This window comes from Giraffa tippelskirchi, chromosome 4 (assembly GCF_054371585.1).
Source record: "Giraffa tippelskirchi isolate mGirTip1 chromosome 4, T2T-mGirTip1v1.2.pri, whole genome shotgun sequence".
Lineage (NCBI taxonomy): Eukaryota > Metazoa > Chordata > Mammalia > Artiodactyla > Giraffidae > Giraffa > Giraffa tippelskirchi.
Window position 1 is genome coordinate 69,238,078 of NC_137278.1, and position 27,552 is coordinate 69,265,629.

The following is a 27,552-nucleotide window of genomic DNA, read 5'->3' on the forward strand; positions in this document are numbered from 1 at the left end:
AGGTGGCCAAAGTATTGGAGTTTCAGCTTCAGCATCATTCTTCCAAAGAATATTTAGTACTGATTTCCTTTAGGATGGACTGGTTGGATCTCCTTGCAGTCCAAGGGACTCTCAAGAGTCTTCTCCAACACCACAGTTCAAAAGCATCAATTCTTCAGGGCTCAGCTTTCTTTATAGTCCAACTCTCACATCCATACATGACTACTGGGAAAAGCATAGCTTTGACTAGACAGACTTTTGTTGGCAAAGTAGTGTCTCTGCGTTTTAATAAGGTGTCTAGGTTGATCATAGCTTTTCTTACAAGAAGCAAGCGTCTTTTAATTTCATGGCTGCAGTCACCATCTGCAGTTATTTTGGAGCCCAAGAAAATAAAGTCTGTCCCTGTTTGATTCCTTTTTAATTTTTTTTTTCTTTTTAATTGAAATTTAGTTCCTTTACAATATTGTGTTTGTTTCAGGTGTACCGTAAAGTGATTCATATATGTGTACATATGTTTGTGTGTGTGTATGTATATATATATATATATATACATATATATATATATACACACACTTTTTAGATTCTCTATTAGAGTTTACTACAGTATTATACATTGAATATAGTTTTCTGTGCTCTAGGTCCTTGTTGGTTATCTTTTCCATATACAGTAGCGTATATGCTGCTGCTGCTGCTGCTAAATCGCTTCAGTCGTGTCCAACTCTGGGCAGCCCCATAGACGGCAGCCCACCAGGCTCTGCCGTCCCTAGGATTCTCCAGGCAAGAATACTGGAGTGGGTTGCCATTTCCTTCTCCAGTGCATGAAAGGGAAAAGTGAAAGTGAAGTCGCTCAGTCGTGTCCGACTCTTAGCGACCCCATGGACTGTAGCCTACCAGGCTCCTCCGTCCATGGGATTTTCCAGGCAAGAGTACTGGAGTGGGGTGCCATTGCCTTCTCCAGTAGGGTATATATTTTAATCCAAACTTTTAATTTATCCCTCTCCCCATTCTTTCCTCTTTAGTAAGTTTGTTTTTTGTATCTTTGAGTCTATTTCTGTCTGTGTGTCATTAAGATTCTACATATAAGTGATATCATATCATACTTGTTTTTCTCTGTCTGATTTACTTCACTCAGTATGATAATCTCTAGGTCCATCCATGTTGCTACAAACAACATTATTTCATCCTTTTTTTTGGCTGAGTATCATTCCACTGTGTTCATATGGCACATCTTCTTTACCCATCCATCAGTGGACACTTAGATTGCTTCCATATCTTGGCAATTGTAAATAGTGCTACTGTGAATATTGAGATGCATGTATCTTTTTGAATTAGAGTTTCTTTTTCAGATGTATGCCCAGGAGTGGGATTGTTGGATCATATCATAATTTTAGTTTTTTAAAGAACCTTTATACTGTTCACCGTAGTGGCTGCACTCATTTATATTCCTGTTTGATTCTTTAACATTGAGTCCTTCATTCTGTGGGCTTAGTAAATAACCAGTTGCTGAACATTTATTGCTATGGATCCAGTACTACTGTGGGTGCTCTTTAGGACTTAGCATTCATTATTTGCCTTCTAGAAGCATGGAAAATAGTTTGGCAAATTTAATTAGCATGTAGACAAAATACTTTGTGTGCTTTGGTAAAACAAGACTCTTTTTTTGTCCTGTAGTTTAGTTTGAGAAAACAAAATTAACCCATGGAAAAGCAGTGCAATTTTAATCAGGAATATGGCTCTTGATGTTGCCTCTGCCACTAATTATAGTAAAAAAAACAAAAAATGGTTAGCTAGCATTTTTGAATATCTACTCTGTGACTTTACTTGTAAAGCCTTTCTTTTCCTATAGCTATATCATGCTAGGTATTGTTACTTTCTATTGTCCTAGTCCCAGGAAAAGAGTCCTAATTATCATTTCAAATCTCTAGCAATTCCAGCTTGCACTGGTATCCTAGGGCCATACTTAGATGCCTCAATCTTTCTTCTGACTCTAACAGATTTAGGATTGACTTTAAACCATCTCTTTAGTTTTCAAACTTGTATGACAACTAAAATTTATTTGGCAATACTGAACCTAATGACATCTGAAGGAGATGTTTGAGCTATCATTTGAAGTATTGCCTGCCTGCAGAGATCTTAATATGCAAATAATTAAAATGACAAACTCAAAGGAGTCTCTGGGAGCCTGTTAGGCTCAACATTGCTCACGTTCAAGTGCACATTGATTTTTGACTTTTATAGTATTTTTTTTGTTTTTTTTTTGTCTAATGACTTTCAATGATTCAGTACTGGAAATGCAATAGTTTGTCGTTTCCATTGTTCACAAAAATGTGCTCAATAACCCATGATAAGTCAAATATTCAATGAAAGTGATGCATTACAATGTATAACAAGTAACTCTGTAAATAAAGCATTTGAATGCAATTTGATTAGAAGGCTGGTTTCTAAATTCAGGGTAGAGGCTTAAGCTGTACTGACAGACCCTTAACTTCATTATTATTTTTTTAACTATGCTGACTAGTTCTCATAGTATATTATATTTGTTGATATATTATATTTGTTGGAAAGAAGAGTGAAGATGAGAATTTAATATCTGAAGGACTGCATTAGAAACGTTGTTAATTATCTTAAAATGTGCAGGTACATTTCCCCCTCTTTCTCTTTCCTCAATATTAACTATTGCATGAGGGGTAATTCCTGTAATTGCAATGTGATTAGACTTGGCTGCCAGTCTTTGAAGTCTCTACAGGCTAATTGTTCCTTGGAAGTGGCTCATCTTATGCAAAAGGTGAGAATTCCTCAAGCCTGGGATATATCTGTGCATTTTTTGCAGGAAAGGCATTTATTTTAGGGATCTCCCTATTTTTTTTTAAACCAATAATTTATCACGCGCTAGGAAACCAGGTAACCAAGCTTGTTAGAAGTGTATATAAAATTGAATTAAGAACTTTTTGTGTGTGGATTTGGTGAAATCTGTTTTGGTTGCTTGGAGTTTATTTATTTATTCATCTTTTGACCCTTTTTATCCATTTCTCCTCCCACCCCCCTACCCGCACCCCCTCCATACACACACCTCAGGCAACTACCAATCTGTTCTCGGTATCTGTGAGCTTGATTTTAGCTAGTTTGTTTGTTTTTTAGATTCCACATGTAAGAGAGTTCATATGGTATTTGTCTTTCCCTGTCTGACTTATTTCACTTAGCATAGCACATTATCACTTATATAGAAGTAATCTGGAAATTGTAAATCAATGATGCTTGTGACATTTGCTATTCATTTTCTCTTTAATAAATGTATAAATTATTACTTTGAAACATAACATATTTAGTAAATTTTGGATATTAGAAAACTATTTCCTGACATAGTTTAAAGGAAAACTTAAATTTATTTTTAAGTCAGAAGCAAACTTTTACTAAACTTTCAAACTTTTCATATTTCTAAAATACATGTTCACACTCACATTTGAACAGATGAGTAGTAGCACATTCTTTTTATTATTTTGCTAATATTTTTTAATGTACTAGACTATCACTTAAGTGAAACAAAGACTAGAATTTAGTGAAGAACTCCAGTAAAGTAAATAAGTGTTTAAAAATTTTCCTACCCAAATATTAATGCTTAGGGTCTTACCTCTGTGTGTTCTTACTTTCCATTCTATTTTTTTCTAGAAAATGTGAAAAGGAAAGCAAAAGGAGACTTTTGCAAGCAGACTTTGAGTCTCTAAGCCCTGTCTTCTGGCTCCAATGATCCTTAAAAAAAGTCTGCTTCTTTGTCCACCTTGATTTTCTATTTCCTTGTTTATGAGCTAACTCAACCCAACGCAAGTGTCACCTTCATCCACTCTGGTTTTTGGATTATTGTTTTTTCATTTGGACACTTGCCATTACCTTATTATGAATGTTATATTAATTTTTGCTTTGTAATTGCTTTCCTTAAATGCTTTGTAATGGATAATTCAATACCTAATTTTATCAGTTTATAACCATTTCTATGCCATTTAGCCATTTCATCTTCCACATGTCATTTAACCTTTAATGATAATAGCTTGTACTTGTAGTGCTTATTCTTTGTCAAACATCCTTCTTAGCCATTTACTTATATTAAATCATATAATAATTGCTACAATCTTATGAAAGATATACTTATTACACCCATTTTACGGGTGGGAAGTTTTAAGCACAGGGTTAAATATTAATAGTTCATCTCGTGTCACACAGCTGCTAAATTGTAGAGCTAGGATTTCAACTGAATCAGGCTAAGTCCAGGCTTCGTATTCTTAATTATAAAACTTGCTGCTTCTCTGAATTTTAGCTTTCTCACTAGTTAAATAAGTAGTTTGGCTTTCATGATATTTAAAATTCTGCCAAACCCTAAATATATAATTTTGTTGATGGAGTAGATGTATGTATGAAGAATCTCACACTTGCTTAATTAGAAAATATGGTTTTATTGACAATTTCATGTTGGTATGATGATTTCAAACATATATGTTTTAAGATTAGTAACATCAAAAGTTATTTTATTTCTATTGTCTCCATAACCCATAACGTTATTCTAGCCCTCATGAATGCTCAGGAAGTATTTGTTGGTTGATTCAGTGGTTGATTAATTGATTTTTGAGAAATCAGCACTGAAGATGGCTCTAATCCTGACAGGAAGCATCTCAAAACCAGAGCCTGAAGTTGCAAAAGGTGTTCTTTTCCTCTTATGACTGAAAGCAGAGCAATGTTCTATTTTAGAGGTACCTGGGAAACTTTAGATGTTGTTGTCTATTTCCCAGGATCACCTAGAAGGAGGATGCAGGGAGGACAATGAGAAGAAGGGAGACAGGAGTAGGAAAGAGATTTTATGCCAAATATCTTTATGTACTTAAAAAAAAGTATATTATCATTTTAAATTGTTTTTTAAATATTGTTATTGTCCTTTCCTCCCCTTAATTTTCTGTAAAAATGTTTTCCTTATTTTGTTGTTCAATATTAGTATATAGACATGAAACTGATTTCCATATGTTGACTTTGTATCGTGTGGTTTTGCTGAAATTGCTTATCTGTTCTCACAGCATTTTTTGGTGAAATTATTTAGGATTTTCTGTATATAAGATTGTCATTTGTGAACAAATAATTGTGCTTTTTCTCTTTCTATTTCTCTTTCTATTTTCTCTTCTACTTCTTTTTCTTGTCTAATTGCTCTGGCTAAGGTTCTACTATATGGTAAATAGAAGTGGCAAAAGTAGGCATCCTTGATTTGGTCCTGATCATAGAGGAAAGGCTTTTGATTTTTCACCATTGATTATGATATTAGTTATGAGCTTTTCATATAGGGCCTTTATTACATTGAGGTAATTTCCTTTTATTCTAAGTTAGTTGAGAGTTTTTCTCATGAAAAGAGGTTGAATTTTGTCATGTGCTTTTTCTGCATCTTTTGAGAAGATTATGTGATTTTTATTTTTTGTCCTCTTAAAGTGTTGTATGGCATTGATTGATTTGTGTATGTATAACCATTCTTCCATTAAAAGATAAATCCCACTTTTAAACATGCTGTTATTTTGGGTTACTAGAATTTTGCTGCAGAATTTCACATCTATATTCATCATGTATATTTGCCTATAGTTTGTGTGTGTGTGTATGTGTGTGTGTGTGTTTGTCTGGCTTTGGTAGTAGTGTAATGTGAGCACTATAAAATGAGTTGGACATATGTATGCATCTTTAGATTTTGGAGTTTGGGAAGGAGTTTGGCATTGATTTTCTTTAAATGTGTGTTAGCATTCTCTAATGAAGTCATCTGGTCCTGGACTTGTTAGAAGATTTTTGATTACTGATTCAGTTTCCCTATTCATTATTGGTGTTCAGATTTTCTATTTCTTTATGACTAAGTCTACACAGGTTATATGTTTCTAGGAACTGAACCTATTTCCTCTAGGTTACCCAGTTTTTTGGTGTATAATTGTTCACAGTAGTGTCTAATTATCACCTCAAAGTCAGATTCTAACTAGAAAATACTTATTATCCTATATCTCCCTTTAAGATAGCTTTCTTGCTTTATCTGGGTCTCTTTCTTTGTCTCCTAGTTTCATTGCCAGAACTCAAAGTTATGCAAACATGGAAATCCAGTCATGAACACACAGAGACATGGTGGTTTCCTCATGAGCCTCTTTTTGACACAGTTTGTGGTCTCTGAGAGTCTGTATAATTCATGCAGTCTGAGAGACCTCATGATATTTTTAAACGCTGTTACTCTAAAGGTAATTTACCAATAATCATAAAGCATTCTATATTGTTTTCATCTGTAATAAAGATACCTAAGTCTCCCTAGTTCATCTATGTTTTAATATCTTAAAGGGAAAGATTTTTGAGTTATTAAACTTTGGAATCTCTCCTTTTAATAAGGCAAAAATAGTACTTGGTCAGCCCTTCTTTAGGACGCGGTAGCACCTTATGAACCAAATGATGGTTAGCATTAGGGCCAGAATCTTGTCTAGTTGGGTGACATTAACTGCATCAAGATAGGAGGCATTCTCTTCTTGCAGTTGTTGGCTCTTCTCTTTTTTAAAGATAGAGACTTTGCACTTCACAAGTCAAATAAAATAACCAGTAAGCTTTGAAGGTTCTTTCATTACTATAGAAATAAACAAGATAGATCCATATTTGCAGTATCAGCTTTCAAAACTTGCCAGTGTTGTCTTCACTTCAAGCTCTATTTCTGCTCCTTTTGTTTGGTTTTCTAAGACACCTTGTAGGATATCTTCAAGATTGCTACAAGCCATTTGATTTATGGTTGCTTTTCTCATGACAGAAGCTGCTGCTGCTGCTAAGTCGCTTCAGTCGTGTCCGACTCTGTGCGACCCCATAGACGGCAGCCTGGGAAACATTCCTGTTCTCTCAACATAAAGCTCTCTGCTTCATTCTGTGAGGTCAGGCACACCAAGGCCACTGAAATGTGTGAAGTGCAACATCTAGTAAGACCCCTACATTTAATATAAGAAGATTTAACATCATTTTCCTAAAGTATTCATAATATACTAGATACGGGACACCATTTGATCTATAGCTTGCATTCTAATGTGAAGTTGACTCATCACTACAGAGTTTCTTTTAATATTAAGAGCAAACTGCAAGGCTCTGGTTCTTGGGAAACATCTAGAGATGTGCTATTTTTGAACTAATGCAATGAAAAAGGATAATATTGATACTTAATGTGTTTTGGTTGCATTACTTATATATTAGATCTTATTGAATGTTTGTTCACAAGTTGAGGTCTATCCAGGTATTGTGAAAGAGGACCAAACACAGCACAGCCTTTTTTTTCCAGAAATAAGAACTAGTTCAATTGCATGGGATTCTCTAACAGGAGATATTCTAGCATTTTTCTGAATAGGCTTATGTATGACTTGATATGCAGGAAGGTGGGCTCTGAGGATCCTTTCAGATACAAAATTATGCAATTCTGTATAGACCTATTGATTATGTGAATAAAATATTATGAAAATAATATTTTACTTTGAAGATTAATTAAGTCAGTTTTTAAATACATATTTCAATGAAATCTCAATCTCTGTTAAAATCTTCCTCTCTCTCTTTCTGTCCTCTCCTTATATACATACATACCACACACACACACACACACACACACACACACACTCTCACATACTGCTTTAAAAATAGCCATGACATTTATTTTTGCCATGTTTTTACTGTATAATTTATTAAGGGATCAAAAATTTTCAGTTATTTATTGCATTTCCTTTGAAATATCAGAAAAGGTAAGTATAAACATTTTAAATATTTAATAATATGTAAACAGAATTCAGATTAAATATCTTGAATTAAAAAGAGACAAGAAACAAAGGTGATACAGTACCTGAAATATTCTTCTCACAAAGTGTTACTCTGTTGTAGTATGTCAAGTACAAGCCCTGTAAAGATTTTGATTATTACCTTACCCCTTTCATCCTGATCAAATAACAAGTTAAAAAGCATACATCATTCTAATGGGAATTAGAAAAAAAAGTCAATAGATCTTTTATAATTACCACTGCCTTTATTGTCACATTGTCTGACACACCTGTACACTGGAGACTCAATTCTGTCCTGATCTGGGTACACAACATACATAATCACTCAGAGTGCACTTGCTTTAAATGATGAGGAAGTTTCAAAATCTAACTTACTCATCATAAAGGAAGGAACAGACTTTTCAACAAAGATGAAGTAGGACAGTTGTAAATACAGTCAAAGTAAATATCTGTAATTTGTACAAGAAAGAAGTAAAAAGATATAAATTCATCTTCTAATGCAACATAGTTCTAAGAATTCAGCCCCATACGCATTCTGATTATATGACATAGTTCTAAGAATTCTCCTCTATGAACCTACTCAATCTATGATATAGAACCAGAAAGTGCATCAAGATAGTCTTTTCAGAATTTTTCTGAAACTGTCTCTCCCTTTGAGATAAATAACTGAATCAAATAAACAGTGTCCACTTTATTCCAATAGAAATGCTGCTAGGTAAATAAAGGGGACACAAAACAAGATTTTAATTTGGTATTTGACCTTAAAAAATAATAAATTTGAGAAAATAATGGTTATCTTTTTTATTTGACCTTTTTCATATCTCCATTAGATTATTAAGAGTCACATAAATGTTTATACAAAGACATTCAATTCACTACAATTGATTTAAATTTGAGGTCAGATAATAAATCTTAGTATGGCTATTTTTTTCTCTTATGAAAGAGTATCAGTCCTCTTGACACTTGTCTATTAGAATATTCAGAAGTAACTCTAGGACACTGGTTGCAACCATATGTGTTTTGTAATACCAACTGTATTTTAGCATTATTTTCATAGTGAAAGTGAAAGTCACTCAGTCGTGTCCGACTCTTTGCAACCCCATTGACTAAACAGTCCATGGAATTTCCCAGGCCAGAATACTGGAGTGGATAGCCTTTCCCTTCTCCAGGGGATCTTCCCAACCCAGGGATTGAACACAGGTCTCCCACATTGCACGTGGATTCTTTACCAGCTGAGCCACAAGGGAAGCCCAAGAAAACTAGAGTAGGTAGCCTTTCCCTTTTCCAGCGTTATCTTCCCAACCCAGGAATCATACTGGGGTCTCCTGCGTTGCAGGCGGATTCTTTACCTACTGAGCTATCAGGGAGGTCCTATTATTTTCATAAGTAGGCAAATATGTGCTATAATTGTGATGTGAGCATTCTCAGTGGTAAAGAGAATTCTACATCTTAATTTTTAAAAAATTGGTATAAATTACTATGCATTCAAATATTGCCATGTGTTCTAGTGGTCTAGAAGGATACATGCCTCTGTTGGTTGCAAGCAATAATGGTAAGATTTAGAAAGGACAAAGGAATATTTCAGTGTATGAGCAACTGAGAGATTATCAAGGTAAAAAAATCCAATGCTCAAGGGTTCTAAGAAATTGTAAATTCAAGTCAGTGATTTTTCAAAGAAATCATCAGTGTTACTTTAGCAGGTCTTTGAGAGAAAAGATATATGCTGCATTTAAAGAATAAAGGCAAAAACTCTATACTCCATTTGTCTACAGGCTAACTATACCTTTTTCCCCCTAGACTTATTGAGATATAATCAGCATATCATTACTTTTTAGATTAAGTCATTATCCATGGAAAACTAGCCCCCCAAAACTATTTTAGATTATCTGACCCACTTACCAAAATATGACTTTCCTCATGAATATTCTGAAAGTAAGATCCAAATGCTATTTTTTTTAGTAAAGTATTAGCTTACTAACAGTAAGCTTGTGCTGTGCATGGAGCCCACCAGCCTCCTCTGTCCGAATTATCCCGGCAAGAATTCTGGCCTGGTTGCCATTTCTTGCTCTAAATAGTAAGCTTGCTTAAAGTATTATTAAAATACTTTAAATATTTAATTATGCTGATTAATTTCTGTGTTGTATCAAAGCAGGATAAAAATTTAGATGAAATTTAGAGGAAATTGAATACATATAAAGAACTCAGAGATTTTAACTAATAATGCTATTTGCTATAATTGTTTGTTATAAGATGAACTTCTGGGTGTAAAATGTTTATTGCAGAGATTAATATTTTTGAAGTATCAGGTGTTGACTCTTCAAGAAGACACTACAGCTTGGTAATAAGCATCCTTCAGTTCACTCTCAGGTTTCAAAACACTGAAAAATAATATTACTTTATTCCAAAACTTCTCTTTCTTTGTGTGTGTGTGTGTGTGTGTGTGTGTGTGGATTCGGGGTTTTATGAAAGAATGCTATGTTTTGGACAGTTTGAAGTCACCTTTCAAACACTTTTGAAAGAATACAATTATTCAATTCCAGGTAATATCCATTGGCCTTAAAGCAGCATGTTTACCAAATAAGGAAATTCTTGAAATTAGCTGATTAGCTGGTCTTCAGATACTTTGTACTCTATGGCTAGCAATTGATCTTAAAAGGTTGCTTTTAGAGTGTTTTGGAGCCAGATTCATTAGTAGTAGGTGGTAGGAGGAAATAATGAAATTATCTGAAGTATACTTTCCTTTCTCAACAGGTACCTGTTATCTTTATGTTTTTGAATGTGCATTCATTGAAAGGGAATATACTTTGTTAAATGAAGAAATTGAATTGGAATAGCTGAAAGCCCACTCAAATAAATAAACTAAACAATGTATTTCTATATGGGAAACTGACAGCTGTGCCTCTGTTTCCACCAGTGAAAGAACAACAGTTTAGTGGATTATTTCTTCTTTGGAGCTTCCCTGGTGGCTCAGATGGTAAAGAATTGGCCTGCAATGCAGGAGATCTGGGTGCGATTCCTCGGTTGGGAAGTTCCCCTGGAGAAGGGAATGACTACTCACTCCAGTATTCTTGCCTGGAGAATTCCATGGATAGAATTCTTTCAGAGAACCATCTGGATTTAACTCATGGAGGATTCTGACCTCTAAACACTGCCATCTGACGGTTCTTTAGAAGATAATGTGAAACATGTCCATGATCTTGGTCTGGTTCTCTAGGACATATATTTCACAATAAACTATCATCCTCTCCCCTGAGCCAGGAATGTTCAAACTAATTATCCACAAGAGTAGTTTAGTTCTTCTGGGTTAGAATGTGCATTCTTCTCATGTTTCCTGGAGCCTAAAGGTATAAAGCAAAACCAAAATTTACCTCAGTAATTGTAGTAGCCTCAAAACCCTTTTCTTTATATAATTAGAAAGGAAATGGTATTTAAAGACAAAAGAGAAGTGTTGACATGTTTCTAGTTTAAACAAGGAATTAAAATATGTGTAGCCTGGTGTGCTGTAGTCCACGTGTTGAATTATTTTCTCTGTCTAAGAAAGCAGCTCTCCAGCTTTTCTCTTCTATTCTCATGACACAGAATTGTTAATTGATGTTATTAATTCCTAAGATTTGGGAGAATAATGATCCAAAAGTATCTGAACGTATAGCTTTGAGGGAGCTTAAGGTAGAGGTCATCAAGTATCTTGATTTGTGCTTGGGAAAAGTTGGAAAAGTTGTTTTGAGGACTTTTAATATCAGAAAGCTAGACTTATTTCAGTAACTTGGTAAAACATCTGATTATTAATATATTTTAAATGACTACATTCTTCAACATAAAAGGTCCTCTTTCTTTTCAACTGCCCCTCAGCCTATAAGCTCTGTCTATACACTTATACAATGTTCTACTGAATCTATTTAAGAAATTTAAACAGGTTGAATTTGTTTTCTCAAAGCATTCTTATACAAATGGCCCTTTTCAAAAATTATCCATATATTCATAAGAACTGTGTTAGGATGATATTGTTTACCTAGAGCAGTTGACAAAATTGTGATTAGCTTCCTGTTTGGGGCTTCCCTGGTAGCTCAGATGGTAAAGAATCTGTCTACAGTGCAGGAGACCCAGGTTCTATCCCCACGTTGGGAAGATTCACCTGAAGAAGGAAATGGAAATCCCTCCAGTATTCTTACCTAGACAATTCCATGGACAGAGAAGCCTGATGTACTACAGTCCATGGGGTCATAAAGAGTCTTTAAAGTCTAATAAGTTTTAAGGTGCTCAGTGAGTTGAAGGTCAGGGGATTGGGTGAGCCACTAAACCAATTATTTTAATGATCTAAACTATTACAGTTGGTTATTTTAATTATCTAAGTAAATATGAGTAAGTTGATCTGAGACTGTTCATTTCAATGATCCTGAAATGTAATTTGAATACTACTTTATTTCACCAAAATGGACATTTTCGATGTCTAGCTGACTTTTCCCATGCAGTAAATGTCTTAGACCTCTTTATTTAGAATGGCCTCACTTTCTATAGTTTTTGGTTTGGTTGTGTTTTATTTCCTTGAACAAACATATCTCTATTTATTTACATTTCCTTTTTGGTCCTTGCAGACATTTGAGTTTTCTATACTTGATATAATAATGCCTATTTGCAATCAGGTAGTATTTAATTTATGCTAATATGTTGATGTCAAATTAATCACACATTAAATTTTTCACTTCAACCATATTTTTCACACTGGGCTAAATATCATATAAGGTGAATTAGAATTATGCTGCAAAGTACCTGATGTCAAGGAGCTAACAACCAGGGTGATGCTTATCAACAATGAGATAAAATTAATCAAGTTGAAGCTCCAATATTTTGGTTACCTGATGTGAAGAGCTGACTCATTGGAAAAGACCTTAATACTGGGAAAGACTGAAGGCAGAAGGAGAAGAAGGCAGCAGAGGATGAGATGGTTATATACCATCACCAACTCAACAGACATGAATTTGAGCAAACTCTGGGAGATAGTGAAGGACAGGGGAGCCTGGTGTGCTGCAGTCAATGAGGTCGCAAAGAGTCAAACATGACTTACCAACTGAACAATAACAAACATATTCAAGCTTCAAATCATGTATTTCTTAGTATAGGTAGAATAGATGACATATATCACTTTAGACTTAAATACTCAGAGGTAGCCTAACAAGAGAAGCAGGATGAAGGGGCAGCCATCTAACTTTTGGTTAGAGCAGAAAAACAACCCATCATGAATAGACATATTGAGGAACTAAGATTTATTTATTTTTTTATTTCCTTAGCTTGCTCATTGTTGAAATATTTGTAAGGGAAATTCTAGAGCAAGACATTTACCGAAGTCATACATCTGTTATTTTTAGGATTTTATATGTTTCTTCCAGCCATATACTCCTGAAGCCGAGATGGGAAGTTCAGCTTTACTTCCCATAGAAGTAAAATGTTTGAACAGACCCTCGTATAAAACAATAATAGCAAATATTATTTGTTTTTGTTATTTTACATTAAATAATAGGGTTAAATTATATGTTATAATGAGGTTTTCTACCAAAATGACTGAACACAAGTTTATATGTCTTAAGTTGTGAAACATTGGAGTAGTGAAAGCTATCATTAGTTGACAGAATATTTTCTTAATTTTTTCAGCTCAAGCTGAAACACAGTGAATGTTTTCCCCTGGTGATAATAAGGTTGATCATCTTTAGGCATTATTTGAAGTCCTGCCAATAGCAAATTGAGGGAAAAAGTGTAAACCTGTAGTTACATTCAAAAAGGTATACTTTTATAGTGGTTTCAGATTATTTATAACTCACAGTGTGGATTGTAAAGTACAATGTAAAGTCTAGACTTGACTAGACGGACCTTTGTTGGCAAAGTAATGTCTCTGCCTTTTAATATGCTGTCTAGTTTGGTCATAAGTTTCCTTTCAAGGAGCAAGCGTCCTTTTATTTCATGGCTGCAATCACCATCTGCAGTGATTTTGGAGCCCCCAAAAATAAAGTCAGCCACTGTTCCCACTGTTTCCCCATCTATTTGCCATGAAGTGATGGGACCAGATGCCATGATCTTAGTTTTCTGAATGTTGAACTTTAGGCCAACTTTTTCAAACCTGCTAGTAGTCACTGAATTCACAGTGTTAAAAAAAGATGTGCTGATTTTATGGCAAGGGTGAAAAGTGTCAATGTAGAAATCAAAGTGACATATTTGAAATAAAATCCAGATTTTGGATTCTAGAAGTCTAAACTTCAAATTTTGCCTTTGATGTGGATTTCCTATGTGGCATTGGGAATAACATCCTCACATATGAAATTAGAGTAATAATATGTACTTCATAGATTTATTACAGGGATTAAACAAGGTAATGTTTGCAGATCATCAGATAGTATCTAGGTATATGTGAAAACATTAAATGACAACTTTTGTTTTTGTAATCTTATTTTTGCTCCTTAATGTCTGTAGATCCCATGTATCACCTAATGCAAGTGTAAGAAAGCTAATCTTAAGGATGTTAACAATCATTCTAGTTTTTCAAAACCAAAACCTCAGTTCTTTTTATAATCAGTAATCAGTAATCATATCTATCGAATAGAAGACCTATCGCATCTATAGAACCAATTTGCTGTTTGAAAGGGGACAAAACTAGAATATCTCAGTAAACGAATTACAGTGGTATTTACTTATCTCTCTCATTTTCCACCATGGAAACGGTAAGGACTTGGGTAGTGGATTATATTCTAAATGTCAACTCCAGACAGAATTTAAAGGAAAGTGCAATAAAACCTTTGAGGTTTGTCAGAGTAGTATGGAACATGTTTGTATGTCAAAGGCCCAGTCCAAAAGCCCAAAAGAATAACAAAAATGTCAAATCTCTGGGTTATTATCAAGGAAATAAGAAATATGTTAAAAGTGCATGTAGTTTTGAAAACAATGTCTTAAGTGTGGAAAATAAATTGCTTAGCTGTACCAACATTCCACTTATGATCTTCTATGTAAGCATCCCTCATGACTTTATATAATCTGAAGATGATGCAAGGAATAGCATTCAGCAATCCCGACCTCAAACAGCATGCTTTTTGAAGCTTCCCATCCTCCTTTGCAAGGATATTATTTTGAAAGTCTTCCAAAAAATATATTTTGTCTGCCAAGGGAGAGGACTCAGAATTGTCAGCATTGAAACCATCTTAAAAAATCTTGCAAAATGAGTAACTTACAAATTGTAAATTGAAATTGGAAAGGGGTGAAAATTATTATTTTCTATTCTTTAAATAATTAATAAAAGAGAGAATCTATTGAAGAGACTGAAAGACATCTGTGAGCTCCTACCTACAATGGTGAAGGCTTCATGACTCGCTTGATGATGTATAGGGTTTGAATGAGTATCTCCTCTAGTTTTCTCTGTAATTTGAAAATAGAGAAATAAAGAAATATATCACTGAAGTTTTTCTGACAAAGACTTGTCAAATCATCATCACTGAGAATCTCTTCATTAAGTATATTTTTTTCCGTACTTGAAACATTTATTAGTAGTTCTTTAATTAAAATTGTATGTAAATGTAATCAAATCAGAGGAAATGAGTCTCTGGAAGACTTTATAAGAAGAGTAAGCAGAAAACTAGGTTTTTTAATTCTTATTATTTTAGAATTTTACCACTGTAATGTACTGGATGAGTTGTGTATTCTTTTTTTGTTTTTCATAGAGCTACCGTAGCAGGCACCAAGAACTGGGTGGGATAAACAACAGAAATTATTTATTACCTCACAGTTCTGGAGACTAGAAATTGGAAATCAGTCAAAGTAGGATCATGCTTTCTCTGAAACCTGTAGGGAACCTGTAGGGAAATCTTTCCTTGCCTCTCTCTAGCATCTGGTTATTTGCAGAGAATCTTTGGTTTTCCGGGGCTTGCAGATGCATCACTACAATCCTCAGGCTTCCCATGGCTTTCTTGCTGTGTGTCTTCACATTGTCTTCCCTCTATGTGTGTCTGTCTTTGTGCCCAAATATATATATATATATATTTTTTTTTTTTTAATTAGGGCAATAATCATATTAGATTACAGCCCACACTCATGACCTCATTTTAACTTGAACATGTGTGTAAAGACCCTATTTCAAAATAAGGTTAAATTCTGAGGTACTTAGAGTTACTTTTGACTGGGGACACAGCACAACCAATAGCAATTTATGATAGAGAAGATCTTATAATTCTGTATCATACATTATTTTATTTTATTTGGTATGTTTTTTCTTTGCATGTAGATATCAGATTATCAAAATCTCAAAGATGAAAAAGCTTGTAGTATTCTTATTATAGATTGGTGACAATGTAATAGTGACATTTGGACTTGAAAATCTTTGGCTATCTTTGCTTTGGAAGGTCCACATGTCATATAATCCATTAAAAAAAAACAAGATATTGTCACAGTTTGATTTCATTTTAAGGTAGCAATGCAAGAAAATTTGCATTTCTTCAAGAGTTGTGTTAAAAATTATTTCTATCTTTAGAAAGATCCTTTGCTTTACCACATCTTAGCCTTAGTTCCCGTTAAATCAAACCCAGTTGTAAAGTAATGAAAATACAAATGCAAAAATGCTACCAAAGCTAGACTCATACAAAATCTTTTAGAAACAAAGCTGTTATATAAACTTAATTTTTTCCCCCCTATGTGAATCAGAGAATTCGGGTTTTTTTGTTTGTTTGTTTTTGTTTTTAAAGGACAAAAGAGTTTGGGTCAAAGGTCTGTTGTGGTAGTATGGTTTGGCCTTAGGGTTTAGTACTGATTAAACTTTACTATACACATAGATCTTATCCCTTTACCTAAAGATTTGTTTAAATAAGCTTTATTTTTTAGAGAAGTTTTAGGTTCACAGCAAAACTGAGAGGAATATATCTACTGTAGCATGATACAGAGTAGTTTCACAACCCTAAAGATCCTCTGTGTTCTTCCTGTTCATCTCTCCCTACTCTGTAACCCAGGGAACCACTGATCTTTTTAGGGTCTCTGTAGTTTTGCCTTTTCTAGAATGTTATAAAATATATAGTTGGAATCATGCAGTACTTAGCCTTTTGAGATTGACTTCTTTTCACTTAGTAATATGCATTTAAGATTCCTTCATGTCATTTCATGGATTGATAGCTCATTTCTTTTTACTGCTGAATGCTATTGCATTGTTTTGATGTACTACAGTTTAATTATCTATTCAGCAATGAAGCACATCTTGGTTGCTTCCAAGTTTGGACAGTTGTGAATAAAGCTGCTGTAAACATCTGGGTGCAGGTTTTTGTGTAGACATTAAGTTTTCAACTTCTTTGGGTAGAAGATTTCAGGATTATGTGGTAACTGTGTGTTTAGTTTTAAAAATAGCCACCATACTGTATTCCAAAGTGGTTTCACCATTTTGCATTCCCATCAGCAGTGAATGACTATTTCTGTTGCTGTACATCCTTGCCAGACTTTAGTGTTAGCAGTATATGTACCTGATTTTGGCCAGTTGATTTGTGTGTAGTGATATCTCATTGTTGATTTAATTTGTATTTCCCTGATGACATATGACATGAAACATCTTTTTATATGCTTATTTGCCACATTTACATTTTTTTTTTGGTGAACTGTCTGTTAAGGTCTTTGACCTTTATATCTTTTTTGGTGAAGTGTCTATTAAGGTCTTTGACTTCTTTTTAAATCTCACTGTGTTCTTAATTGTTGACTTTTAAGAGTTGTTTGTTTATTTTTGGTAGCAGTACTTTATCTAATATGTCTTTTGCAAATACTTACTTTCAGGCTGTGACTTATCTCTTTCTTCTCTTGACAGTGTCTTTTGCAGAGCAGAAAATTTTAATTTTAGATTTTTTCCCAAGAAATATGTACAGAATCTGAGACTTTTACTGAACTCTTTACTCCAAGAAAAAAAGAAAAAGTCACAGTACATAATGTTGTTTGACATAGCCACATATAAATTATTAAAGTTAATAACATTTATCATAGGTAACTTTTTATTTTGAACAAAACTGGTATCTGAAAAACTTGACTCAGAAAAATTGGGTTTGGTTAGATGTGTTAAGAACTGTTGACGCACAAAAAAAATCTCAAAATGCCAGGTATAATGAGTAAAATTTTTTGATATAGAGAAAACTAATTATTAACTTAATTTGTTATAAAATTTACATAGAAAATAATTGATCTTGGTAATCTTAGTTAAGCAATAAAGGAAATTTTAAAATTGGAAGTATAACTTTGCTGTGTAGAACATTAAGTGATTTATTAATTTAATTTAATGGAAGTCACTTAATAAAATTCTCTATAAATTCTGATGATATGCTTCCATACATTATCGAAGTAAAGGTATCTTCAAGGCCATTACAAGCAATGGCAGGATTCAGTTCAGTTCAGTCGCTCAGTCCTGTCCAACTCTTGGGGACCCCATGGCAAGAATAAAGGTTAGAAAATGGCAAGAATAAAGGTTAACATGGCATAAGTAAAACAGTCTTTACTCCTACTCAGGAGCCAGAGTCATAAAATGTGATTTTTGACTTTTAGTGTAGTTGTGATTATTCAACATTAACTTCTGTCATTTATTTCCACAAATTACATATTCGGCATTTTTAAATGTAAGTACATTTAAATAAAATTTAAATTCTCATGTATATTAGTGTGTATGTTCATGTGAGCATGAGCATATATGTGTGTGTGAATTTGAGGATATTTTGAAGTGTCACAAAATTAGAATTGGTGATTAATTCCAACATTAACTATTTTGTTAACTAATATCATTCCCTGAACACACCCTCCCAGCTCACTTCAGATTTCAGGTGGCTTTACTGGAACATTGTCATACACCCTGTCTCCCTGGTTTCTGGCTCAGCCCCAATTTCCTCCCACAAAAAAAAGGCAGGGGTTTCCTCAAGTCAATGAGCCTTTCAACTTTGCCATCATTATAGGAATAAAATTGTTTCTTTCCTTCATATGCACTCAAAAATTGTTTCTTATATAGCTTCTTGTGCTATCAAAACAGCACAAGATTTTGGTGAAACTTAGTATGCTTTTTGGGAAAAAATACAAAGATAACTCGTTTATTTACCAAGTATTTATCTTTAGTATTGGGCTTCCCTTATAGCTCAGCTAAAGAAGCTGCTGCCATGCAGGAGACCCCGGTTCGATTCCTGGGTTAGAAAATCTGCTGGATAAGGGATAGGCTAACCACTCCAGTATTCTTGGGCTTCCCTTGTGCCTCAGCTGGCAAAGAATCCGCCTGCAATGTAGGAGACCTGGGTTTGATCCCTGGAGAAGGGAAAGGTTACCCACTCCAGTATTCTGGCCTGGAGAATTATATACAGTCCGTAGGGGTCACAAAGGGTCAGACATGACTGAGCGACCTTCACTTCACTATCTTGAGTGTCATCTAACTGCATATATAAATGAACAGAGGAAATCTATGTTCATTATTTTTTTTTCAAGCCTCACAAGAGAAAAAATTACAGGGATAAATAGATAGAAGTGTACCAAGAGTTGTACCAAGGTGTTTAGATATATTATATCAATAAAGAAGTAAAAAATATAAAATTCTCAGCAGTTGCTGCCAACAACTAAAGTGCAATTGTAGAAAATGTTTCTCAAATTATTTTGTCCAGATCTGATAATCTTCTTTTATTATAGATTAATATTTGAATTTGTTTCATACTTTAAAATTCTTTGTAATGGCTTTGTAACCTATCATTTAAAAGAGAACTCATTTAGACTTGAAATTTTACAGCATTTGAGACATAGATTTAACCTTGGAGTAGTATCTGATATGGCCTAACCAATTTGTACAGAAATACCAATCAGTACATGACTCCCATAGTCTTTACTTTGTGGGAAAAAAAATTATGTCCTCATTCAGCTTTCCCTTGTAAGTGTTCCAGTTTTCTTGGTGAAGATAGACTGTACAGTGTGAACTTGCTGAGTCAGAGAGTTTCAGCAGCCATGTGAAAATGATGGGTGGTTCAGAAAATAACCCCTGCATCAGAGAAACACATATAAAGTTATCACTCCTTTTTCATGGGGTGCTGAAACTCAATCGCTTGTATGGAACATTTGTAAGTCCTCCAAGACTTGAAAAAAAGCAGATTTTAAGAAGCAGTCCCTGGTTAATAAAAGAAGTGTATTCCATTTTTGCAAAGTTGTTTTCAAATAATATAGGCATTTTTGACTTATTATTAAGGAAAATATTTATTTGGAATTTTAATGATCTAAATTATCCAAGTCAAAACATCAAAATTATAAATATTTTTACTGCTATTGGAGTCTTCTAAGAAGTTAAATGTAGCTTATTTTTACCCCCAAATTCTTTTTATTACTCTTTCTAAGTCAACTGTTTATTGGGTACTTCCCAATCAACTTGGGTTTGCTTTGTTGCCCCAAGTAAATATTTCATGGGATAATAAGGTATATCTGTTTTTAATGCACAGCTTCCTCTAGCCCTCCTAAAGTAAATAATAGATATCAAGGACGTATTTAAATAGTCGTGTTCTCATATGGGCAGAGGAACATTATTACTTAAGTTATATATATGTTAGCTTACACTGTGAATTTCTGGACATTTTCATGGAGGGAATTTATCTTAAGGTGATCACTTTCTCTGCCAAAATCTTATAGCCAAGATACATTTGCACTAATGGAAACTAGCATATATGTAGAATCTGTGATGCCCAGGGCTCTGATGTACCCCTGACATTATTCAATTTGGAATTGGTTAATTCTTTGCTGAGGGGACTGTTCTGTGCTTTTAAAATGTTTAATAGCATTTCTGGCCTCTACTTAATAGAAACACAGCCAACATGTTGTCAGACATTTTCAGATGTCTCCTGGGGGACAGAATCTTCCCTGGTTGAGAACTACTGTCTAACTGAACTCAGAATTTGTTGTAAGTTTCATTATTGCATTTCTAATATTATGTCCATGGTTTAGAAATTGTAAGAAAAAAAAAAAACCTGCAGCCTAAGATTCCATGTAACAATATATCAAGTTATGAACCAAACAGGAAAAAAAAAAGAAACTAAAAACCCACAAATACATGGATTTATGACATGGTTATAAATAAAGAAGGAAAATAGAAAATTGAATTATTAATGAGAAGTGATTATGACATAGCCTTTAGATCTGATCAGCAACTTTTTATTTTTTTGAGTATAGTTGATTTACAATGTTGTGTTAGTTTCAACTGTAAAGCAAAGATATTCAGTCACACATATGTCGACTCTTTTTAGATTCTTTTCCCATATAGTCATTACAGAGTATTGACTAGAGTCCCCTGTGCTATACAGTAGGTCCTTGCATGCGTGCTAAGTCACTTCAGTCATGTCTGACTCGTTGCAATTCTGTGGACTGCAGCCCGCCGGACTCCTCTGTCCACGGGATTCTCTAGGCAAGAGTACTGAAGTGGGTTGCCATGCCCTCCTCCAGGGTATCTTCCTGGCCCAGGGATCAAACCCATGTTTCCTGCTTCTCCTGCATTGGCAGACCGGTTCTTTACCACTAGTGCCACCTAGGAGGAAGCCCAAGTCCTTATAGTTATCTATTTTAAATATAAATGCTGACACCTTCACAGAAATTCCTTAACCCTCAAAGACTTCCTCTGTTTATTCATTTATGTGGAAGCATTGGGGAAAACCAAACTTTTTAACAGCTGCTGACAGTGTGTGAAGTTTTCCTATAGCCCTCAGAGAACTGATTTCCTATTAGCTCTCTAGATCTTAGAGGGAGCTAGGGAGGGAGGAAGGGGTGGAGAGAGAGAAGGAAATAAATATGGGGCAGGGAAGAACACCAGGGCAACTTGGATCAGCTGCCTGGTGTACTACTTTTTATGACGCCTACATCATCTATGTGACCAGAAGGTCATCACTGAGAAATTGCTTTTGTTAAGAACTGAATGACACAGCAAACACAACAGTATAGTTTAAAATTTTCTCATTTATGAATCAGGGCAAATCAGACTATTCAAAAAGCGTAAAAATTAACTTTAGGAGGTTTTCTTTTTTCTATACGGTGGCTATTTTAGGCATGTTTAAACATGCTTAAAACAGTTTCCGAAATAGAGTTAGAGATAATCCTACAGACAGTCTTACCACAGAGCAAATTCATTTAACCTTTCTCCCATATAGTTCACCCGTTCGTGGGATAATATCAGCAGCCCCTGAAGAAAGTAAAACAGCATTTTACTTTGGGGCTGATATCCTCCAGACTCAGCTGGTAACTTAGCTTATAGTACTAATTAAATATTTTTGAACTTTGGATCATTGACTGAGTGACCCTGACTCACTATAATGTTATGCTAACCATTATCTATTATGGATAGATAGCCAGTCATTCTAGCAGACATTGTCATGACAAGGAATAATGTATATAATAAACAATATAATAATATAATTATGACCACACATCATAGGCATGTGCAATTGCTCTAATTTACTAAGTAATATAGCAAGAAGTTCAAAAGAGTGTCTTAAAAGTGAGTATGTAACTATTGAATGATTGCATATGGGAGAGAGGTTTATATTATCAGGTGAATCAGGGATAGTTTTGTGGCAAAGGTAAGCTTTGAATGTGGAGTTGAAAAGAAGATGTAGTACCTACATACAATGGAATATTGCTCAGCTATTAGAAGAATGAACTAATACCATTTGTAGCAACATGGTTGAACCTAGAGATTGTCAGACTGAATGAAGTTGAAGAAAGAGAAACACTGTATGATATCTCATATATGCAGAATCTAAAAAAATGGTGCAAATGAACTTATTTACAAAACAAAAGCAGACTTACAGACTTAGAGTATGAGCTTATGGTTACCAGTGGGGAATGGTGGTGGAGGAGGGATAGTTAAGCGGTTTGGGATTGATATGTACACTGCTGTATTTAAAATGGATAACCAGTGAGGACCTACTGTATAGCACAGGGAACTCTGCTCAATAATATGCAACAACCTAATTCGGAAAAGAGCTTGAAAAAAGAATAGATACATGTATGTGTATAACTGAATTACTTTGTTGTACAACTGAAGCTAACACAACATTGTTAATCAACTATACTCCAATATAAAATTAAAAAAAAAGAGATCAGAGTTCTAGAATGGTATAAGAAACAACATAAGCAAAGGCATGAAATTAGACAGGAAAGGGAGGGGAGGAAAAGGAGGAGTTGGAAGAGGAGGAAGAAGAAGAAAAAGATAAACAAAAGAATTGGGGGAAAGGAGGAAGAAGGAAGAGAAGGAAGGAGAGAGAGAGAGGAAAGGAAGAAAGGAAAGGGTGGGAGGGAGGGAGGAAAGAGAGATGGAGAGAGGACCAATCTTAATTTCCTGGTGAGGAAAGGGGCTGATAGCATAAAAGAGGAAAACAACTAATGCCTCTGACAGAGTTGGGTTTCCCTGGTAGCTCAGCTGGTAAAGAATCTGCCTGCGATGCAGGAGACCTGGGTTCGATCCTTGGGTTGGGAAGATCCCCTGAGAGGGGAAAAGCTACCCACTCCAGTATTCTGGCCTAGAGAATTCCATGGATTGTATAGTCCTTGGGTTCACAAAGAGTCAGACACGACTGAACGATTTTCACTTTCACTTTTTCTGGCAGAGTAGGTAAGAGTGCATACAGATTACTGCATAATGATGAAAATTGGCTTTTTAAAAGTGTAGTCCCTAGACCTGGAGCATAAACATCACTGGAGACCTTGTTAGAATTGCAAATTTGGGGATCCTCCACACCTACGTAAATAAGGCATCCAAGTGATCTGATGCTCGCTCAAGTTTGGGAACCACTGATCCACAGTTTTGGATGAATCTTTGAGTGAAAAAACTGGAGTCAAGCTAGAAGGTCACTGAGTTAGTCTCCTAAACTAACATAAATCCAAACTAAGCAAGTAGTTAAAAAAAATTATTTGATGATTATAATGAGTAGAGATAGGTATGGAAATGTAAAGAAGGATGGATTTGTGAGGCTTGGAAGGAATTGCTTTTTAGGGTTTACTTGAAACCTAAGTGGGTCATTCATAAAACTGATTTGATGAGGTTGATGAATAAATTGTTGCCTAATTATATTTTTACTGTAAAGGTCTGAGAAAGGTTTTTAGGGATAATATTGGATTTCTTTTCAAGTTAAAAAAAATTCTAGGCTTCTGCCACTAAACCATATTTCCACATCCATAAAGTTGAGGTAGATGGCAAATGATGTATATGTGTTATATTATACATTTGGCCCAGTTTCCTTTTCATTTCTTTTAAAAATATGCATACTTTATTTAAATACACTGCCAGAGATGAGATCTTTCCTCACATTTTTATGCTGCTGTTCTGGGAAAGTAAATTATGCTGTGTGATAAAAAATAAGTAATTGCTTCTTGTGTTTAATTGATTTTTTATAGAAATTACAATGCAGATTTGATTAAAGGAAGATAGTGCATTGCATACAGTTCGTTCACAAGACACATAATGGTATGAAAGAGTGCCACCCAGCACAGAAATTATACCATCGTTTTACTTGAATGTACTGAGTGGGAGATATTTAGACTTCTTTATGACTTATAAACCCTGCAGAATGTTTCTTTTTGCATTTAAAGCAGGATGATAGGGACATCTATTTCACAGCCATAGCATGTCCCCACTGTTAAATTGTAGAAGCCTTTTGGAGGAGAAATAACTAGTGGTAGATTTTAAATAAGAAAGAAGACTGTGAATTTGATGCTGACAAATGACGCACCTTGTAACAAGGTCACTCCTGAAGTCTGCTAGTTAGGCTCTATTTGAGTCAGATGGATCAAAGAAACAAAAAGCGTCTGTAAAAAAGGATTCAATTCTAGTTCCTACTCTACTCCAAGGTTTCACAGCCTTGGCATTGTTTGGGGTTGGTTAATTATTTGTTGTAGGGATTGTCCTGTGCATGTAGAATAATGTAGTAGCAACATCCTTAGGTCTGCCAGCTAGACACTAGAAACACTCTCATACCTGCCCTACTTCCAAGTCGTGGCGATCAAAAATGTCTACATTAGCAAATGTCTCCAGGCTTTCAAAATGAGAACCGTCACTCTGTATCATTGCAATATAAGCTGCAACATTTGATTTAAAAAAAAGCAAACTATTACATGTACATTATCTTGGATAATTCTTCTGCTCAGGCTCAGGGCCTTTTAGGGTTTCTGATTATTTTATGCCATTCTTCTATCTTATCTGATCTACCTTCCCAGGTGCTGCTAGTGGTAAAGAACCCACCTGCCAATGCAGGAGACTCAAGAGGCTTGGATTCGACCCCTGAGTCAGGAAGATCTCCTGGAGAAGGGCATGGCTGCCCATTCCAGTGTTCATGCCTGGGAAATCCCATGGACAGAGGAGCCTGGTGGGCTACAGTCCGTGAAGTCGCAGAGTCAGACACAACTGAGCAACTAATGCTTTATCTTGTCTGAAAGTCCTAGGAAATTAGGGCATTTTCCTCTTACTCAATGGTTGTGCTCATCCAGTATGTCCCTTTCAGTTTTTTGTTTTTGTTTTTTTTTTTTTTTTCAATCTTCTCTTTTTCTCCCCAAGCCTAGCATGAAGCAGGAAAGTCTCTTCAGCTGCCTCTTCTTTGTATATTTGAAAGAACAGAATCTTTGTACTTGAAGAACTTTCTACTAATTTCCCTGATAATAAAATCGGGGAATGACAAGGGGCATTATAAAGGTTTTCATAATTCTTTGGGGGTGTGAGGGTAGCGGTTCTTGATGGATGAAAGCCCTCCTTACTTAGACCTCTGTTTTCATACTGAAGGGTCATCTCATAAAACTCAGCTCCTTTCCTTACCTTTAGTGAAGACTGAGTAGAATCTGACATCAAAGGTGGGTGCCCACTAAACATGAAGATGCCAAATGAGAGGAATAGTGGTCTTAACTCAGTGAGCATTAATATATCATCAGTGATTACACAGCTGAGGAATTCTGTAAGCCTTCTGTCCTATCTAGGCATAGTTTCTCTAAAACTTCCATGTCATTGACAACCATGCACTTTTACTCATACCATTGACTATTATGAGCTCTCATCAAACATTAATTTTAAGCAGTTAGTTTTTGTTAGTTTTTGTATGATTCCTTTATTATAAATAGGTGCTAGACCTTTGCTTTTCCTTCAGGATAAAAATTATATCAACGTCTTAAAATGTATTTTTATCTTATATTATTTATACTTTTTGGAGGAAACCATCTCTTACTAACTGATGTTAAGGTTAGTTAGTAAGTTTGCCTTCCTACCCAAGAAGTGCTCTGTTCAACATCTGGTAGTTGATAGACTTTCAATTAATGTGAGATGGGCTGACATTAAAATCATTGGTAGCAGGGCTCAAATCCCAATTTTCCCGCTTGCAGCTTATGTTACTTTAAATAAGTCATTTAACCTTCCTTATGTTTTAATTTCTTCTTATTTAAAATGGGTATAGTATCTATCACACAAAATCTTTGGGAAATTTAAATAAGTTAACTTTTGTAATCCATGTTCATTAATGGAATATCTTACATAACACATATATGTAAGAACATATGTGTGTGTGTGTTGTTTATCATATTCTTTTCCTCTACAGGTTATTACAGGATATTGGATATAGTTCTCTGTGGTACACAGTAGGACCTTGTTGTTTATCTGTTTTATATATAGTACTTTGTGTTTTCTGATCTCAAACCCCTAATTTATCAATCCCCCAAATAGAATATCTTTTGTATACAGTATTACATTCTTTTATTTGACCTTAACTAACCATTGACCTTTTCATTGCGATGTAAGTCTTCATTCTCAGTATAATGCAAGTTTATGTTCAGTAGTTCAGTCGACTCTTTGCAACCCCATGGACTGCAACACACCAGGCTTCCCTGTCCTTCACTATCTCCCAGAGTTTGCTCAAACTCACATCCATTGAGTTGATCATGTCATCCAACCATCTCATCCTCTGTCACCCACTTCTACTCCTGCCCTCAATCTTACCCAGCATCAAGGTCTTTTTCAATGAAATGGCTGTTCGCATCAGGTGGCCAAAGTATTGGAGCTTCAGCTTCAGCATCAGTCCTTCCTATGAGTATCCAGGGTTGATTTTCTTCAGGATTGACTGGTTTGATCTCCTTGCTGTCCAACGGATTTTTCAAGAGTCTTCTCCAGCACCACAATTTGAAAGCAGCAATTCTTAGGCATCTAGCCTTCTTTATGGTCCAGCTCTCACATCTGTACATGCTATATCTATTTTCCCATTAATAATACTTCAATAAATTTATTTCTTATATGAAACCTAATCTTCTCCTTTATATAGTCAACAATTACCAGTATCATCCCTACTCATTTTTATGGTAGGATACAAATGCATTTATTAACAAAGAACTGAAAGCCAATACCATTATGGTAAAATAGTATCAGATAATACAGTTAAAGGGCTTCCTTAGTGGCTCAGACAGTAAAGAATCTGCCCGCAATACAGGAGACCTGGGTTTGATCCCTGGGTTGGGAAGATTCCCTGGAGGAGGAAATGGCAACCAACTCCAGTATTCTTGCCTGGAGGATCCCCATGGACAGAGGAGCCTGGCGAGCTATGGTCCATGGGGTCACAAAGAATCGGACACGACTGAGCGACTAAGCACAATACAGTTAAAACGCATTTAGTCTTTCTTCTGATGCATAATCTACACTGGGCTAGTCACAGGTGATAAAATGGTGACCAAGATAGACATAAACTCTGACTTAGAATCTTGTGGAGAAGACAGAAAATTAAACAAAGATTAATGATATGAAACTTACTATTTTTCTGCTATCATACAA

At 35.0% G+C, this 27,552-nt stretch overlaps 1 protein-coding gene across 30 annotated transcripts in view; it reads left to right on the top strand.

Annotated features, from left to right (window-relative positions):
* The window catches only part of NRXN1 (neurexin 1), a 1,199,463-nt gene that overhangs the window by 229,122 nt on the left and 942,789 nt on the right, over positions 1-27,552 (top strand). Inside the window, exon 6 of one of the 30 annotated variants that reach the window (XM_081593714.1) lies at positions 2,745-2,764. The exons of the other annotated variants lie outside the window; for them this stretch is intronic. Coding sequence (XP_081449840.1) covers positions 2,745-2,764 — 20 coding nt within the window. The remainder of the gene's footprint in view (positions 1-2,744; positions 2,765-27,552) is intronic. 30 annotated transcript variants of the gene reach the window in all.